This window comes from Pteronotus mesoamericanus, unplaced genomic scaffold (assembly GCF_021234165.1).
Source record: "Pteronotus mesoamericanus isolate MK-2021 breed Mesoamerican mustached bat unplaced genomic scaffold, CSHL_Meso_final scaffold_85, whole genome shotgun sequence".
Classification (NCBI taxonomy): domain Eukaryota; kingdom Metazoa; phylum Chordata; class Mammalia; order Chiroptera; family Mormoopidae; genus Pteronotus; species Pteronotus mesoamericanus.
Window position 1 is genome coordinate 38,445,021 of NW_026555329.1, and position 14,689 is coordinate 38,459,709.

The following is a 14,689-nucleotide window of genomic DNA, read 5'->3' on the forward strand; positions in this document are numbered from 1 at the left end:
GTTAATCACTCTAGAACATTGTGATGTCAAACACTTTGAATTTAGCCATCTTTCTGCTTTTGGTTAAGATTCTTCTTTTCAAACATGTCATCATGTTTTTCATTGGGGATCACTCATCTTCATTTAAACACTTAATGAAATATTATTTATTAAGGGATTGAGTTTAAAATTAATAAATGATGTCCATACAATTTAATATTCAATTTAATTTTTTAAAATCTTAATGAAAAATATAACAGAATCAAAAAATTTAAAATAAGTACACTGACTACCCATTCCAGTATTAAGTCATATCAACTATAGAATAGGAAAAATAAATTCAGACGTGTAATTACTTTAAAATACACTACTTCCACTTTTGTCAATATTTTACATTTATGTATATATTCTATAGTGGAAGCAGAAATTCTTTCTAAAAACATTATCTCCTTAAAATCTTGAGGTGCATATTACAGCCACAGGCAATTTATCTGACATATAAAACTGCAGTACAGGCCTTTCAAATTTGGCATTTCACTGGTACAATACAATGACCAACATATATAATTACTGTACAGTGCCTAGACATTCCAGTAAGAACCATTATTTTCTTTAATGTAGAATGATTAATACATATTCTACAAGGGGCAGTGAAGTTAGTAATTCTATAGGGTATGTCCCAACATAATTTTCAAATTGTACAATAACACAAACAACTTTGTTAAGGCCATGTTTTATTTGCTGATTAATGGACAAAAGGCAATGTAAATTATTTTCAAGTATTTTCTTGAAAGTCTGTGCTCATAAAAATCATGAAAAGTTGGAAAGTGTTAAATCACTGAAACTTTAAATATATCGTACACAATCTTGTTTGTACAAAAATACAAGTTAAATATAAACATAAAGCAATCATGATAATTTTATGCAAATCTGTTTTATGTGATCTTTAGTTATATATAAAAGTTTCTCAGTTCTGTTATTTGAGAAAAGATCGACACCAGATTAAATTACTATCTATTGGCAAAGGGCCCTAAAAAGCTTACTTTAGCATTAATCTTTTACATGGTCAAGTGCATTTCCTAATTTGAGATCACCTAAACACTGGAAAAAAAGAAAAAAATTAAAGGGCAGTATGTCCATAAACCAACAAATAATTTGGCTGTAATGCATCATAAAACAAAGAAACCCCACACATCTGTACAATGAATGTTATGTATCACACACTCACACACACAGGTGTATACGTGTGTGAATGCACACACGCACAATCACACAGGCAAGAACACACACGCAATCATAAAACAAAGCCTAATGAGGTGCTGCTTCCAGTTCAATATTCAGCTTTGCATTTTTTCTTACTTCATCAAATGAATAGCTTTTTGTCACCTTCCCATTCTTGAAGACAGTATGGAGAAGATCCTGCACAAATATAACAATACTAAAATTTAATGATTAGACTATCAAGCAAAATACTTATGCAATGCCTGATGAATTAGACTGACTAGTCAAATACACAGAGATGTACTGGAGTTCAGGTTATGAAATTGTTTTATATACAAAGAATGTTGGTGGAGCAGCAGAGAGCAAGGCACTATCTAAAATGGTTATGTAGAAATATTTAACTTTTATGAACAGGAATGATTTAATATTACATTCTTAGGACAGTTTGCCTTAAAGGAAAAACTAAAACACCTAGTTGACCCATTTCTTTTTTTTCCAGGTAGAACATGCATTGCCTAGAGCTCTGGCTGTCACTGACAGTCACCACTAAGAGTGCAACAAGAAAAATCTGCCAGACTTTCCCTTGTTCTGAGCCAACAGACTGAACACCAATGAAATGCATAAGCCTGGAATTTAATAAATTTGTTAGTTACTGAGTTTTTGACTTAAAATAAGCAAACAAAAAACCCCTAAAAAAAGAGAAAGCAAACCTAAACAGAAGTAAAAAATAATTACTGATTTCTTAACTAATGCATAGTGACTGATTTAAAGAGCCTTTGTGTATATCCAAAAGTCACTGATATATGTAATCCATTTGATCCCTACAAGGGTAGTACAGATACATTAGCAAAGATAACTTAAGAAATTAGGACTAAATTCCCTTCTGGGTCTGGTAAAGCCATTCCAGTCTTACTGAAGAATTATCGGCTTCTAATTTCTCTTTGAAAAAACCTTAAGTAATCTACCATGCTTAATTTTCCATCTAGTCTGAATATTGTGCTACATATGACATGATACAGTTTTATCATTGTGCTGTTTCAAATTGTACCACTCTAGCCATAGAATTTTTTTTCATAATGTTAAATATAATCTGTCAAAATGCTTAGATAATTATAAATTAATTACTGCCTTAAATATTCACATATGCTTAAAATCAATGCCTTTTTTAAAGTAATAGCTATGACTCTGCATAAAGTAATTCAGCAAAGTCCTGGTAGCTACAATTATTAAGTAAAGACTACTCAAAGAACTGCATTAACAGGCAACATACAGGGATCTAATTCTAAAATTTGTTTATAAACATGTTTTTTTTTATTAAAGGTAACAAAAATGTTATTTTATTCATTCTGGTTCAAAATCTTAAAATATAGTAAAAATAAGCAGAATATTTGCTATGGTATAATGAATCTAAAGCAATAAATTAGTGTTTATGTTTAATGTAAATTTTCTCCAAGAATGTATTCATGAGCAGTTCCCCCTCTGAAAATGAGTAGCTTTTTCAATCCAGTCGCTTAAAAAATAGAGATTTTATAACTCTTGAGTTCAAAAATATAAATGTATTTTAGTATGTTAAAAACCATTAGATCATATGGACTACTTTAGCATACTATGAAAATTTCCAATTTGGCTGACTTGAATCAGAAAACTTGGTTAAGTCTAGGTTTCACCTTTTATTTCTTATGTAATCACATAATCTTCACCTCTTACATTAATAAAAGAATATAATTTGCATTTTTAGCCCATGGAGTTGATGTGACAATAAAATAAGACTACAGAAAACCACCTAAACTGGATTCTGCTGTTTTTAAAAAATGGAGTTAACTTTAACAACATTTTAGAATTTGGATAGCTTTTAACTATTAAAATTACCAAAGTTTACCATAATATAAATAGCTGAGAAGTGTAAGAGTATCCTTTAAGTATTTATAACTATTCCTCTTCAGAAAAAAGTTCACTGCTAATTGGCAGTAAGAGAAATCTCAAAGAGCTTGTTGAGGTTTATCAGTCACTACCCTGCTGCTCATACTTGGAAAAATTTTCACTTTTTTTTTGAATGTTACAAAATTTCACCCAATGTATATATAAGTCTCACATTTATGATCTAACCACTTTTTGTTTTTCATCTTACTTTCATAGGCTACGTCAGCTATTGTATAGTTTATAGTAAAACTACTTTGTCCTTCAAAAAAATTGTTCTGAAAATAATTTAAAACTAAAATACAATATAAAATCCTCCTTTCTTAATTTGGAGAACCAAGCTATTACTATTAAAACAAAACAAGACAAAACAAAACAAACCCCATCAGCATAGATACATACATGACCATATTCCTCGAGGTCTCCTTTTCCTTCCTCTAGTGTAACAAAATTCCCTGCTGGTGTCCTATGTAAAGACAATCGACCCTTTTTGGACCTTTTGTTGGGATCAGCAACCGGGTCCTTGAAGACATTAATCTGGAACCCAAATTCAGAAAGAGAAAAAGACTAATAGTCAGAAATGGTCAATCAACTCTATTTTTAAAAACTGTATACATAACTGACGTATAAGTTTTAAGGCGTTTTATAGGTATAAAGAAACCAATCCACAACGAGCTTTTAGAAACATAATTCTAATCTGTTTTGGAGGACAGAGTGAGTCCTCTGTTAGAAAAAAACAAAATCCAAATCTTGGCTATCCTTTCTTATCATTGCAGAATACCAAATACTCCTTTTGCAGGAAGTCACTGAGGTTAATATGTAATCCTTAAAATATTTCCTTTTATATTACAAATTGTTTTTAAACTGATCTAGGTATAGCACAGGCATGCTACTGAAAAACAAATCTAGGTCAACTCAATTATAAAACCTGTGGCTCCAGAACTATGGTTTTAACTAAGGTAAAGGCTTTCCTACTTCATAACCTTTCCATTTTGTTACTTTCTACTCTATTACCTTGTTACTGTCATAAGCAAAAAAGACCTAGAGAACCTAAGAAAAGAATGCTTGCTTCACCATCAGAAAGATAGGAGGCAAAACATAGTAAGAAGCAACTAGTGATGGCTTTGAAAGAAGCAGATGGGTCAATCCCAGTAATCTCCAAAGAAAGGTGTAGGTGAATAAAGTAGGCTACCAAAACCATGTGTGCTTAGGCGAGTATTCCCCACTCCCACTCTTTGACCTATAGACTCTTAAGCAGGGGTGTCCAACCTTTTGGAGACTCTGGGCCACACTGGAAAAAGATGAGCTGTCTTGGGCCACATATTAAATACACAAACACTAACGAAAACTGATGAGCAAAAAAAAGGTTTTAAGTAAATTTATGATTTTGTGTTGGGCCACAAGCTGGAAACCTGAGTGTATGAAGAGCTAAGGGGACTGTTGTTCAGCTGCCTCACAGCTTGGGTTCCCCTATTCTAAGGCTACTACATGATTCTGGTATCACAATTCCAACATCATACTCCACCTTTCTAGGTTAGCTGATGTTCCTAATCACCTATGGTCGGTTTTTCATTCAAAGTTACATACTATAAGCAGCAGAGGAAAATGACTGACCTGCATTGTCTCTTAATCTCTCATCTTATTTTCCCTGGTCTCCTTTATTCTCCTAAACCATGTTATTTATTACCTAATGTCTCTTTTCTTTCCTTTTTTCTGAGCCAAGGTGAGTGACACTTGACAATATTATATTTATAGTTCAGGACCTTTTATCCTTTGTAACTGCATTCTACCTAGACACATAAAGAAGGCACTAACACAGGAGTAAAGGTTAAAGGACATACCCCAAGGCCATTGGTTATAACATAACTACATTTGAATGAACAATTCAAGAGATCTCTTGTTAATTTCTGTAGCAAAGCTCCACCAGAACCGAAAGAAATATTTTCAATACTCCATTTTTTTTGCTTCATGCCTTCTACAATCTAGAAGATTAAAAAAATAAAACAAATGCTAAGTAATTTGGAAGAGAAAAACAACAAAAACTAAATAATTTGGAAGGGAAAGAAGGTAATTTTCCATAGGCCATACTGATAAATAACCCATCCTAGAGTTACAACATAGTAAATAATATGGCATATACAGAATTACACCCCACATTTTCTTTTAAAAAATCTACCCATACAAAAAGGGCAACCTGAAAGGGATTTTGTGTTGTCATCATTGTAATTGTGTTAAAATTGAGGAAACAAAGGAAATTAGAGGGTGAGGAAAGAAATTGGCTATAAATATCTAAAAGTTACTTGAGTAAACTCTTATCTGCCTCCTGTAGTTGTGGCCCAGATGCCAGTAGCACAAGCAATAAGACCAGGACATTTGCCCCAAATTACTACATGTTATCTATCACATGTTATAATGCATGTTTGATGTAATGGGGCATTTAAAAAGAATCAACAGATATTGGTGGCAAAACAATATAAAATATTCTCTCCTACATATCAATTCAGACACTGGCAGAGTCATTTTACTCTGGCTAGAACTCCAGTGCCATAAACAGAATTATGACCGGACTGTACATTAACATTTATCATTGGATCACTTTTGGCAGAAAGATTATTTACGAGTCAGCTAGAGAGACCTGTATGAACATTTACGTTTCTTTTTCCTAAGTAGGACTTATTTATCCAGCATCTGTCTTATGTATCATATTGATATTGAATCACTTTTAAGGTAGACGGTTGCGAGTAACCATTCCTTTAATTTCATGAGAATAGTCAAAAGGAAGTATTAGAAAGTCTAGTTCCATTTTACTAAAACAGAATTATTTTCAGAAATAATTAGATCATAAGCAGCTTGAATAGTTTTATGTAAATCATTAATATAAATTCACCATATTCCCCTCAAATAGTATAAGCCTTAACCTGACATATGTATTATTTGCAACAATGAACAATAAAAATATTTTAACAATCCCACATTTAAAAAGGCAAGTTTCTTCTTAAATACCATCTAATTCTACTACTATATGTGAGGCATCAAGATGAAAACATACACAATTTATTTTAAAGTGATTCCTTAGGCTGTATATAAACTCAGTCTCATATTGTTGTTATTAAACCTGAATTTAAAAGTACTCAAAGGTCCTGGATTCAGATTTTTCATTGAAATAACTGTGAACAAAGTATAACTAAGACAACAATAAAAACCTTATAAAAATATGAAATTAAGACATGTTCCAAAAAAGTAAATTTCAATATGGAAGAAATGTAAAGAGTAGAAAACAAAAATGAAGGAAAAGAATGGGAAACAGATAAATGGAGGGTAAGGTGGTTCAGTTAAAAAAAAAAAACAACAACAACAACAAAAAAAACCAGAAAATAGTTTCAGACCTGTCACATGATTTTAGATATGCCTCAGAAGAGTAAGAATCAGGAAATTACAAAGAACAGTAATGACGTAATGTCATATCTCTGTACTTCTGGCCCAGTTTCTTTAAGATATTCTTCCACTACAGCTGCACAGAAAGTTATAAAATTCAGATAATTTAAAGTTTAAGTGAACTGTTTTGCTAGGAGTACAGAAAATTACAGAATTTGGGAGAAAATTACTACTTAAAAATATTTACACATACAATCAGAAGAATGTCTGACTAGACATAAATTGATGAAATTTAACTTTTAGACACTACTCTTCATGTTCCTATTTATGCCCAAGTTATCTAACTAAAATGAGAAGAGTTCTACTATACCATCAGTATTTAAATAAAATATTCTTGTGCCCTGGCTGGATGGATACCTCAGTTGTTAGAGCATTGTCTCAGTACACCACGGTTGTAGGTTTAATCCCTTGTTAAGACACATACAAGAATCTACCAATGAATACATCAATGAGTGGAACAACAAATCAGTAACTCTCTCCTCCCCCCTCCTTGCACCCTTCACCTCTCTCTCTAAAATCAATTAAAAACATTTTAAATATTTTTATCATATCCATACATCTGAATCATACCCTATGATCTATAATTGTTTTCACAATACATTTATTTAGATAAAAAATTAATGTGTCCCTATCATTAAGATTTACATAAATCTTCTATTTAGTCTATGGACCAAAGCTGTGAGGGTTAGGAGAAATTTCATAGAAAGGTAGAGAAAAGGATTCTAGGGAAAAAATAGGATAGCTAAAAGGAAATAAAAGTGTTTAAAATATGTGGGACTTCACTTGCAAAGAAATCTCATGAAATTCGAGAATTTAGTATCATTTCAACGTCATTAATGAACCACTCCAATGGAGAGGTTTCCATGATAATCAAGATGTCTGAATCCCTAACCAAGATACAAACAGAAAGAGAAGACAATCTGTGTTTTGTCCAACAAGAGAGATTTTTGCTTCTTTCGTAAATAAGCAGATTGATTTTGGTACACACAAACTAGAGCAAGCTTATGTTGTTAATTTCATGGGGATGCCACAGGGAAGACCGACTGTATGAACAAGCAGTCTAAAAAGGCTGACAGTCAATGAAAGAAGTTAGTTGTTTGATATTAAACAGATTTTTAATTTTGTCAAAATTAAGGCATCTACTTTAATACATATACAAAGCAAAACCACTATATAAATTCTTCCTTCTGCTTCTAAAAACTTATTTTGACCCACCTCCAATATGAAGAAAGCAGGTTTCACTCTTTAGGTAAATCAACATGAGTACATTTGCATTACACAAATTATTCATTCTCTGATCACTCTGTTTAAGGTTTCATCAATGCCAAAGAGTATTTGTATATCTGTCTCAATATTTGACTTCTTGTTCATAGTTTAAAAAACAGAAAAAGAAAAAGAAAGGAAAGCCAAGAGCTTCAGTTTTTAAAGGGAAATTCAAATACCTGATTGAACTTAAAGCGCTCACCACTGAACACGGAAGGGTAGATACTAGCGGGAAGGGCAAGGAGCTCATGGTTTTTCTGAAATGGCACAAGAACCGTGCCCATGTTTCTTTCTCCAAAAAGGGGATAAAGAAGGCACCTACTAAACTGTCTAAGTTGTAGAAATGGGTAAGGGTTCTTTACTGATACCAAGGTAAGAAACCTTTAATTCAGCTGAGCTACGGAGAGAAGAACAATTACACATGCCAACTGAGATTTCTACAATCAGGTCCTCCTCCTCACTGCAGACTTTTTTTCTGTTTCTTCTTTCCTTTTCACAGGAAAGCCCCGAATGTCCCAACACCAAATGTCTTACAGGATTTTGGGGAGTTTCCACTTTTCGTAGGCAAAGCAGTTTGGGAGAGTTGGTGGAAGAAAACCTCATTTATGTTATTTCAAGATTTCTTGAAATAAATCTGTTCCAGATAACCTCCTTTTGGAACTCTAAATCCATACCACCACAGAAATACTGTTCGTTATATTCAGTAGTTCTTACTTTTCAAAGACTTCAGAAAACAAGGTATAACATAACTTGTTTATAACCAGTTATAAACACTGTGACAAGAATCACAACTGTGCTGAAATTATAAATGAGTTGTTTATCAAACTAATAAAAAGGAGCTTAATTATGATTATCTTATTGGATCATTTAATACAAACACATACCTCTTGTAAAGTATTAATATCTACTCCATCCCCTTGAATAACTCGAAGATAAGGTGGAAGAAGCCTGTAGCCCTTTGAGTTCTCAGTAACAGGGAACTTCTTACCCAAAATATCCAAAACCTGCACAGAAAAATACAAACACAAAATAACTAAAAATGGAAAAAAAAAGTGTAAAAGCTTTCCAATGTTTAAAAAGTGACTTTGCTTTGCTAGACCATCTTTAGGATATAAAAATTAATCAATTTACCTAAAAAATTTTACAATACTATATATAAACCTCCTACAATTCAGTCTCAATTCCTTTTGATTATGTTAGGAACAGGCATTCTATTTTCTATAAAGCCATTTTTATACAGTAAAGTGGCTCACCACATATTTTTCCCTTACATCTTTCAAATTACATAGATTCATTAAAAAAAACCAACCCTTTAACATGAGGAGCTTACAACAGTAAATATAATAGTTTTAGAAGGTATAGAGAACAAACTTATGATTATACTTTTGATTTCGATTTATTCTGCTTGTCCCTAATAGTTTTGTTTGGTTTAATTTTGATAAAACCAATATAAATCCATTTGAATCACAAAATTCAGAGGAATATGATATGCAAGGCAAAGTTGGAAACAAAGCACATATAACCCAGTTTCTCTGAAGTTCTCCTCAATTAAAGATGACACATAATTTTTAAGCTAACTTGTATAATATGCAAATCATACCACTCATTCATTAAATACTAAAAGTTGTGTAGCATCTGAAATACATAAATTGATTTAAGATTTCTCAGAAAGCTTAGTCAGAAATTCAAAAGACCTATCAGACAATTTTCCTCCCCAACAATCACTCCCTTTTTCTGAATAGTTTTATGATTCCAACAATGAGAAAATTCTGGAGTGATGATATTTCTCTTAAAATTAAGTCTACACATTTTTTTCACTCTAGGTTAACAAGAAAAACATAAAACCTCTTAAGTTTGCTAAAACCAAATCTGTTAACATTTCAGGCTAAGATAAGATTTTACGACTGGCTTATTACATTAACAGGGTAAGAAAAGACTTCCTTGATTCTCTATCCCCCTTTTTTAAGTGGTAATTTATCATCTAATCATTAGTTGGGAAACTGGTAAAATGAGAAGGTGACAATAGATACTTGGCTATTTTACATGTCGTGTGACCTTGAGCAAGTTACTTTAACCTCTCTATCTTAGTCTGTTTCTTTGTCTATTAAGAGAGAATGTAATATTTATTATAGAGAGCAAATGAAAGCTTAAGTAAAGCACCTAACACAATATTTTTCTAGTAGTAAATATCAAATAACCTGCTCTTATTTAGTGCTTTTCAAAGAAGGCAAGCCAAGTCCTGAAAACTAAAAACAGACAACACTGCTACACTGAGGGCTGAAGTACCTTTAAAGGAATCACTCCTTGAGGAGTATTTTCCATTTTTTTTTAATCACATCACCCTGCATGTATTTCTTTTGCACTAAGAATGTCAAAGGTATACCAATGACTTGTGATAAAGGAAAATACACAAACTATAAACTTGGTGACTAAGTCACAGGATTCCTTAAAATGGTAATGCTATTAATTTTGAAAGTAAGTAGAAAATATCAACTATACTTAAGTGTGTATTTCAGAATTTATATAAATAACCCATAACTCTGGGTACCCTTTGTTATTAACGTGTGACCTTGGGCAAATCTATTACCGTCTCCTGGCTGCAACTCTAAAATAAGGTCCAGATTGTTCTGAAATGGTATGTGTATAAATGAAATCAAAAGTAGTGTTGATGCAGCTGGTGGACAGGCATTTTAATAATCAATTCATGTATTAAAATTTACCTTTAATACAGTGTCAAGAGGATTTCCAGAATCAGGTCTGATAATTAGTGGTGCTTCTGTACTTCTTGATACTATTAAATGTCTTAGATCTTCACCCCATATTTTCTCACACGCATTATAAATATCATAGCTATCGCTGACCACAGATACAGGCACTGATGAAAACTGTGTTACTATATGTTCAAAAGCATCTTTTTCATGGTCTTTCCCCCAAGCTGTTATGGTACTAGAAAACAAAATGAAAATACAGATTTACTTAGGCGGACACATTACCTGTCCCTGAATCATCTCTCATGTTTACTATACTATACCATCAACACTTCGCAGAAAGTGAGTGATTTAGTTTATTGAATGCGCAGCAGGCTAGTTGAATAGTTGGACCAAACCACCCCTTGAATAATTTCTTTAAAGACTTAAAATAATATTTTTCCTCTCCAAAAGTTGTTTTAGCTTTTAAGTCATATTCGTCTTTTTTGGGGGATATTCCTGAACCTACTCATTTAAACTCAGTGAACTAAAAAGCACTTACTGAATGCACTCAATTCATTATGCCATGAAGTTAGGAAGAAAGAACACGGGCTCCCATTATTTTCTAGGCAATGTAAAGCACTTAGCTTCCACCTGTGAATTTTCAAAACCATGTACCTATAACAGCAGACATATATTTGACCTTTTTTATTTTTCAAAATTTAACACATAAGGGCAATTACTTCAACTATACCACCAATACGTATAGTCAACTAAATCTTTACCTATTATATCTTCAAGTGGCCAGTAAGTAATTTATTTCATTTATAGATTATCTACTACTAATTAATATATGCCCAGGGAATAAGAATTTTAATATTTAGTTTGTGCAGAACATAATTTAGATGGGAAATAAAATGTGAGTTTCTATGAGGCAAGAATGGTTATAGAGATTTTTATAATGTCCTCAATAATGGTTCTTCTTACTGAATAGATTAATACTATGTAACTTAAGTACCTGTGGGTTTACTAATACAGGGGTAGGCAAAAGTAGGTCAATAATAATAATAAAATTAATAATAATACAATAAACTGTTTTACATACTCACAACCAGAAACCTACTTTTACCCACCCCTGAATACAATTTTTCAAATTCTTAACCAGAATAATGAATTTGAAAACTGTCATTTCCTCATGCCAAGCAATTTTTCTTTATTCCCTAATTTTCTAGATTTTGCCTCTACCCCAATTTTCAGAAGTAAAATAATGAAAAGACAACCCATTCATTTACTATAGAACCCATGCAGGCATAAGTTTATCTCAAAACTATTTTAAGAGTTATACTAATTTATGTTTGAAATTGTCATTTCATTTCTACTTTTTTTCTGAAGGTCTGGAGTAAACAACTTTTTCTATGCTGTCAATGGTATGCTGGGGAATTCAGGCTTAAAAGAATTAACTACCCAGAGACACTATTCTCGTCTGAAATGGAAAAACAGCCTATTTACATAGTGAACACTCTTCTAAACAACTACAGGGGCTGCCAGTAGCTATAATGCCAGCTAAGGGAAAGTTAAGACAGGATGAAGAGAAACATTCTTCACATCAAGAATTGCTACTGTTGCCCTGGCCAGGTGGCTCAGTTCCAACAGCAAAAGGTTGCAGGTTCGATGTGGCGCATATGGGAGGCAACAAATCGATGTTTCTCTCTCACAGTGGTGCCTGCGTGCGTGTGCGCGTCTTTCTTTACCTGTCTCTCTAAAATCAATAAAAATACATAACCTCATGTGAGGATTAAAAAAACAAAAAAGAATTGCTACTGTCCTCTTTATCAGGGACACAATTAAGGGCAAAGAATATCATTACTGGAGAGCTTTCTAACTGAAGAGAAAAAAAAATCCTAGTTAGAGGTCATTCCTTATGCAGTTATGTTTTACTAGCACTGTATGAATAAAGTCATCTAACTCTGCTACTTATGTTCATCACGTCTAGCAACTGTAATTGTTCATTTTCAGCCTTTATCTTATTTGTTTTCTCTGTGGCATCTGAACCTTCCTGAAGCTTTCTCTCCCATAACTGCAATGATACCTCCAACGTTTCAATTTTTTTCTATTTCTACGGCTCCTTTTTAGTCTCCAACAGATGCTATGCTCTTTCTTTTCTTCAATCTGACCAAGGGCTCTGATCTGGGCACTTATCTCCCTATACACACTCTGTGTATGGAAAAACACTCTAAGCTTTTAAAAATACCCTGTGATTAGGGTTTCCAAAATCTACCGTAGCCCAGGTTTTGCTTCTCTACTCCAGATGCACTTTGTTAGGTAGGAGGATGACTATCTTCATTTCATTATCCCAGACATTTCCTAATGCACCCTCTACATAATCCAATTATTACACCTATTCTTCTAGTATAGTATTTGGTATATTTGGAGATAATATACCAAAATATTTATTCAATGAACTCTATTCATGCTAGTATTCACATTTCTAGAACCAAATTAGATACCTTTCCCAAGTTTGAGGGAAAAGTTATGTAACTGAATATTTCTAAATCCAGATTCCTTAAGAAAAATTTATAACAATGGCAGTGCTGTAAAATTTGGAGTTTTTATTTTAATGTTATTTTAGATGTTAGCTCATTTATTCTCAATGACCTTCTTATGTTATAGAGGTAAAATTTTAGTTCCTCCTTTTGTTGGACTGGAGGAACTGAAAAACAGAGAGAGAAGTGACTTGCCCAAGGCCACCTAGTATGTCAGCTGTAAAGTTCTATTCACCGTACTGTTGTTTAAAAGACTTTTCTATTTAAGGACATCTGAAATAATCTATAAGAAGGAGTTAAACACTTAAAAATGTGGTAAATATTATGTGATTGTATAAGTAAATGGATTTTAACTGTTTAAACATGAAGGCCCTAAAGATGATACTATCTTTTTATTCTCAGATTTATAGTACCATACTCATGTTATTACTTTGAAACAAAACCATTAGTGAAGTGTCTAAAAATGGATACTATGTAAGTTTTAAAAAAATCTATAGACATCTAAGTCTGAAATAACAATACTGTTAACATTAAAACCATTATCTGTTGATAAACTTTCCTGGTTTCACTTGTCTTAAATGTGGTATTCAGTAAGGCCCTACTAATATGGCAATCCTCATAAATGTTAGCTGAATCTACTCTCTAGTGAGCCTCAAAACATCAAGTTCTAGCAATTTCATCCCAAGCTATTGCTCATGTTTATCTGCTTCTTTCCATTCATTTTTGCCACTTCGTTTTGAACCTTGTTACCTCCCATAACTGCTGCAATAGCTTCCTATAATATAAAGCTTCCTACTTTCTCGTTTCTCTTTTCCAAATGGAGACAACTGCACTTGAACAACAATTTTTAAAAACAGATAGAAATCCTATCAAAATAATGATCCTAAAATATTTCTCTGACATCTCTTCTTGGCTCAAAAACTTCAATGCCCACTCGCATTTGAAAATGGAATTAGAATAACCTACCATAAATCTGAGAGCCTTCACTAACCTGTCTTCCCAGTTTACCTTATGTTCCTTACAGTCTCCATGTTTTACCCGATTCCCTAACCACATCAGTCTCCTCTTTCAGGACAATGCCTGATGCATGGTGCGCATGCAGTAAATATTCATTTAGAGAATGAATGATCCCCATGACTGCCATATAAATTTTACCATTCCTTCAAAAGTCAAGATTTCACATCCCACCTCTACAGAACCTTTCTTGATTCTGTCATTGGAATACAATCCTTCCTTTCTTTCCCTTGCACCACTAGAGCACTTTAACTGTACCTCCTTAAAAGTACTTAATCAGTAGAGTAGAATGTCACTACTGTACTATTTTATCCTGAAGAGAGTCAGACTTTTCCTTTCTATCCCTTGTACTGTTCAGTAGACTGGCTTGAATAAATACAGCTTTTGCGTCATATAAAACAAGTGCTTAATAAATAAAAGCTTTTTTTTTAAAAAAAGCTTAGCTTTATTCTAAACTCACTATTGGCTTTGGCACACTGCAATATTCTAGTATAAGTAGGACTTAATAAACCTCCCCAGTCATAAATTTTGTTATAAGAACCAGAAATACGGTTTGATGTGGTTGTTTGTTTACTTTTTATTTTTTTCCTTTACCATTTAGCCCCCATATCCTCTTCCACCTCCCCACCC

General features: G+C 32.8%; 1 protein-coding gene across 1 annotated transcript in view; it reads right to left on the reverse strand.

The window, feature by feature from the left end:
• Positions 1–696: 696 nt before the first annotated feature.
• NAMPT (nicotinamide phosphoribosyltransferase) overlaps positions 697–14,689 on the reverse strand; it is a 33,264-nt gene continuing 19,271 nt past the window's right edge. Inside the window, exons 7-11 of the mRNA XM_054564331.1 lie at positions 10,536–10,761; positions 8,700–8,819; positions 4,959–5,099; positions 3,520–3,654; positions 697–1,398 (exon numbers count right to left, since the gene is read on the reverse strand). Of these exons, the coding sequence (XP_054420306.1) occupies positions 1,288–1,398; positions 3,520–3,654; positions 4,959–5,099; positions 8,700–8,819; positions 10,536–10,761 (733 nt within the window). The 3' untranslated portion in view covers positions 697–1,287. The remainder of the gene's footprint in view (positions 1,399–3,519; positions 3,655–4,958; positions 5,100–8,699; positions 8,820–10,535; positions 10,762–14,689) is intronic.